This window comes from Charadrius vociferus, unplaced genomic scaffold, assembly GCF_000708025.1.
Source record: "Charadrius vociferus isolate BGI_N301 unplaced genomic scaffold, ASM70802v2 scaffold819, whole genome shotgun sequence".
NCBI classification, from domain to species: domain Eukaryota; kingdom Metazoa; phylum Chordata; class Aves; order Charadriiformes; family Charadriidae; genus Charadrius; species Charadrius vociferus.
In genome coordinates, this window is record NW_009650062.1 from 769,541 (window position 1) to 773,299 (window position 3,759).

Here is a 3,759-nt window from a genome sequence, read left to right on the forward strand (position 1 = left end):
GGGGGGGTGAGGGGGGTGGAGGGGAAATATCTATATCTTCCCTTTTTCCCATCCTCTTTGTCCCCCTGCGATGCCGTGTTTATTTAGCTCTGCGCCCGTATCCTGCTCCCTTCCTGCCTTCTCCTTCTTTCTGGCCATTTATTTATTTATCTTCAATGCCAAAACCCGCGGGTCGCTCGGAAATGCGGCATGTTCGCCTTTGAAAAGGGGGAAAACCCCCAAACCCGATGCGTTTATCAGACTGCTTTTTTCAGTGGGATTTATCAGACTGCTTTGTGCAGTGGGATTTTTTATTATTATTATTATTATTATTATTATTATTATTATTATTATTTCGGTCAGTTTTCCTTATTTTTTATCACATTTGGGTTTTTTGCCTTCTCTCCATTCTTTGGCGGGCCTTGTTTTTTATCATTAAACCCCCCTGGCCCGGAGGCCGAGCCCTTCGGAGGACAAAGCGGGGAGGAAATGGCAATTTGGCCTCATCCCTTTGCCGTTACCCACCATCGGGCACGTAGACAGGTCGGTACCGAGAGGGACGGGGAGCAATCGCACCCCCAAACTCTCCCCCAGATAATATTTTCCCCTTAATTCGAAGCAGCTGGACCTCGGCTCTCGGCTGTGCGCCGTAACCCCCAAATTGCCTTAATTAGGAAAAAAACAAAAATCAAAACCGAAAGTCCGGAAAAGGCCACGGCGGGGGCTGATTCGGGGGGTGCGGAGCTCCGGGGTGGATCCGTGGGGACGGGGACCCGGTTCCCGTGCTCTACCGGGGTGTGATGGTTAACGGGCCAGGAAGGAGGATCCATCCCGAAGGAGGCGGTTTCCCCCCTCGCCGGCCCCGAGCGCTGCGCTCTGCCCAAGGCCCGGCCGTGGGCCTGATCCTGACCCCTCCGAGGGGTCTGGTGGTCTCCACCTGCAACGAGCCCAAGTCCCCGGAGCTGGTGCGTGGGGTGGGGGTGAGACCATGGCAAAAAACAGCGTTTTCAGGTTGTCTCCTTCCCAGGTGATGCCCCTGCGTCCCCTCGGCTGCTGGGGGTCCCCAAACTGTCCCCCCCCATCCGCTAAGTCCTCCCTGGGTTTGCCCTTCACTGGTTCAGCCCCTTGGGGTCCCAGTAGCACGGCCGGAGCCGCTGAGCTCCATGTGTCCCCGCGCGGGAACAAAAAATCCTCCCGAGGGACAAAGGTGCCCTCTGAAACGCACGGCGGTGACTTATCTCCTTGACCCCATTTCATCAGAGACCCCCAGAGATGCAGCAGCAGCGAGGGGGAGGGGGAGAGGGGGGGAACCCCCAAATTTCTCGCTCTGGCTCCCCGACCCCATAGGAGGGTGGGGAAGGGGAGCTCTTCCCGAGCAAAAACTGGGAGGGGGGTTATTTTTCACTCCGTTCCAAACTGTTCCCCGAGAGTTACGGCTCCAGGGAAATGCTGAACCCTGGGACAGGGAGAGACTCCCCCTGAACTGAGCTCAAGTGTCGGGGTCTGGTTACGGCCAAGCGCTGGGGGGGACTGGGGTTACTGGTGCATCCGATGTCTCTGCCCCGGGTGCAGCTAAGCAGGGCTGGAAGGGAGCGGGAGGAGAGGGACGGGGTCGCCGAGCGGGCCCCTCGCCCGCGGGTCCCCGAGCACCCCCTGCTCCGGCCACGCTTCCCCCCACACCCTCGGGGGATCATTGCCCTCCCAGTGATGGATTTGACCTGCTGCGTGCCTGCGCCGGACCCCTTTCTCCTGGGACCGGACCCCAACGTCCCCCCGGAATGACTGGGACTGTGCAGGGATGGGATGGGAGGGTTGGGACTGTGGGCAGGGAGAATTCTTGGCTTCATTAACACCATTAACACCACCCTGTCCTGTGCCTCTCCCCCTGCCAGGCGGTGAGAAGGGATGCAAAGGCGGGTACCAGGCGATGCCCGCAGCCTGCCGAGCCGCCGGGAAAGCCCCGGGGGAGTTGGGGTGCCCACTGGCAGCACCCCTGGGCAGCCTACGGGAACACGAGCTCCCCGAACTCCCCGAGCCCCTGGGCAAGAGCAAGAGCAAGAAGCGGAGGAACAGGACGACGTTCAGCACATTCCAGCTGGAAGAACTGGAGAAGGTCTTCCAGAAGACGCATTATCCCGACGTCTACGCCCGGGAGCAGCTGGCGCTACGGACCGACCTGACGGAAGCCAGGGTGCAGGTACGGGCACGGGGCATCGCTTCCCGGCGGGATGGGCACGGTCAGCCCACGTGGTGCCGGGCTGCTTTCTCCCTCCTCCCATGCTGAGTTAGGAGCTGGGTTTCCCAGGAGGATTTTGCCAAGTCCCAGAGGGGAAATCCCAGCCCAAGTGCTCGCTTCACCCGCCGCCACTGGGTGCAGGCGGTGGTTGCCTCTCCGAGCTCTCTCCCCTTGTCCCCTCTAAGGTGGGGGAAGAGCCAAAATTTGGGGAAGTCATTTCCAACCTCCTCCCCTCCAGCATCCCCTAACTTGCTCCCCCCCAGTGCATCCATCATCCCCAGTTTCCCCCAACTCAGCTCCCTCCAGCCCAGGACCAGCAGCGATGGAGCTGCCCACCCCCAGAGGGGGCTCAAAGCGAATGGGGTTGGGGGTGGCGCGTCCCTGGACGTGGGGCAGGATGAGGCCCTTCCTCGCCATCACGCTTGCGTCAGGCCAGCGAGCTCCATCCAGAAGCGTCTCCGTGTGGTTTGAGGCTCCCGGTGGGAAGAGGCGGCTGGAGGGGGCACCCAGTGGGGAGGAAAGCGAAGACGAGCGGGTAACGAAGAGAGCAGGGAGCACCCAGCGGGTGCCTCGAGCCACCAAGTCGTGGGTGCTGCCCTCCCCGTGGGACAGGAGCTGGGGACAAGGCACAGGCAGGGGATGCGCACCCCGAACCTGTACTCGCTGGGGCCTCTGAGCCATCTCCGAGCCCTGTTTCGGGGTGGATTTAGATGAAATTACCTTAAACGTGAAAGCCCCGTGGTGAGCATCCCGGTACCATGACCTCCTCTCCGGGAGATGCTGTTGGAGCCATCACCATCCCAGCCAGCTCCGGTCCCCATCCACCAGCACGGAGGGGACATGCAAGTTGGTCATCGTGACCACGCAGGACCCGAAGAGCTTCATTCTGCATCGAAACCGGGGGTAAACGAGGCCCAGAAGCACAAGGGAGAGAAAAAGAGCACGCACGGAGCAGGACTGCAGATTTTCCAAGAGGGTTAAGAGAGATTTCTGCTCTTGGTAGAGAAAAAGGGTGGTGAGCTCAAACGGGGCTGTGCAGGAGGACGGCTTTCTCCCATCGTCTCCCATTTACCGGGATGCTGGGGCTGGGATCGGTCCTCTCGGGGTTCTTTTCCTGCTGGGAAGATGAGCGGGGAAACTGGACGGAGGGGTGTCTGTGTCACCCCGGGTGGGCAGCGGTCCCTGCGCCTCAGCCCCCTCCTTCACCCCCCAGGTCTGGTTCCAGAACCGACGGGCCAAGTGGCGGAAACGGGAACGATACGGGAAAATCCAGGAGGTGAGAGATGCCACGGCGGCCGCCTGTCCCTCCCCTGTCCCCCCCTGCCAGGACAGGGGTCCCATCCCCATCGCACCCGGGGTCCCCGCGGGGTGACCCACATCACCCATTTTTGCCCCTTCTCCACCCTCGGGAAGAAGATGTGGCCCCGGATGGAAAAGGGGGAACAATGCAGCATCACATTTTGCCCCACGCAGGAAGATGCCGCTGTAATTCTCCCTCCATCTCCCACGGGAAAATGCCCTTTGGGGCAGGTTTTGGGGTGTCC

At 60.8% G+C, this 3,759-nt stretch overlaps 1 protein-coding gene across 1 annotated transcript; it reads left to right on the plus strand.

Annotated features, from left to right (window-relative positions):
* Nucleotides 1–1,906: 1,906 nt before the first annotated feature.
* On the plus strand, nucleotides 1,907–3,587 carry ALX3 (ALX homeobox 3). The gene is made up of 2 exons (XM_009891754.1): nucleotides 1,907–2,176; nucleotides 3,429–3,587. The coding sequence occupies exons 1-2, from the start codon at nucleotides 1,907–1,909 to the stop codon at nucleotides 3,585–3,587; spliced, it is 429 nt and encodes a 142-aa protein (XP_009890056.1).
* The last annotated feature ends 172 nt before the right edge of the window (nucleotides 3,588–3,759 follow it).

Excerpts from the sequence above, each read along its gene's own strand:
- ALX3 (XM_009891754.1), top strand. The coding sequence starts at position 1,907 with ATGCCCGCAGCCTGCCGAGCCGCCGGGAAAGCCCCGGGGGAGTTGGGG. Across the intron at positions 2,177-3,428 it reads TGACGGAAGCCAGGGTGCAG|GTCTGGTTCCAGAACCGACG; the intron begins GTACGGGCACGG and ends TTCACCCCCCAG.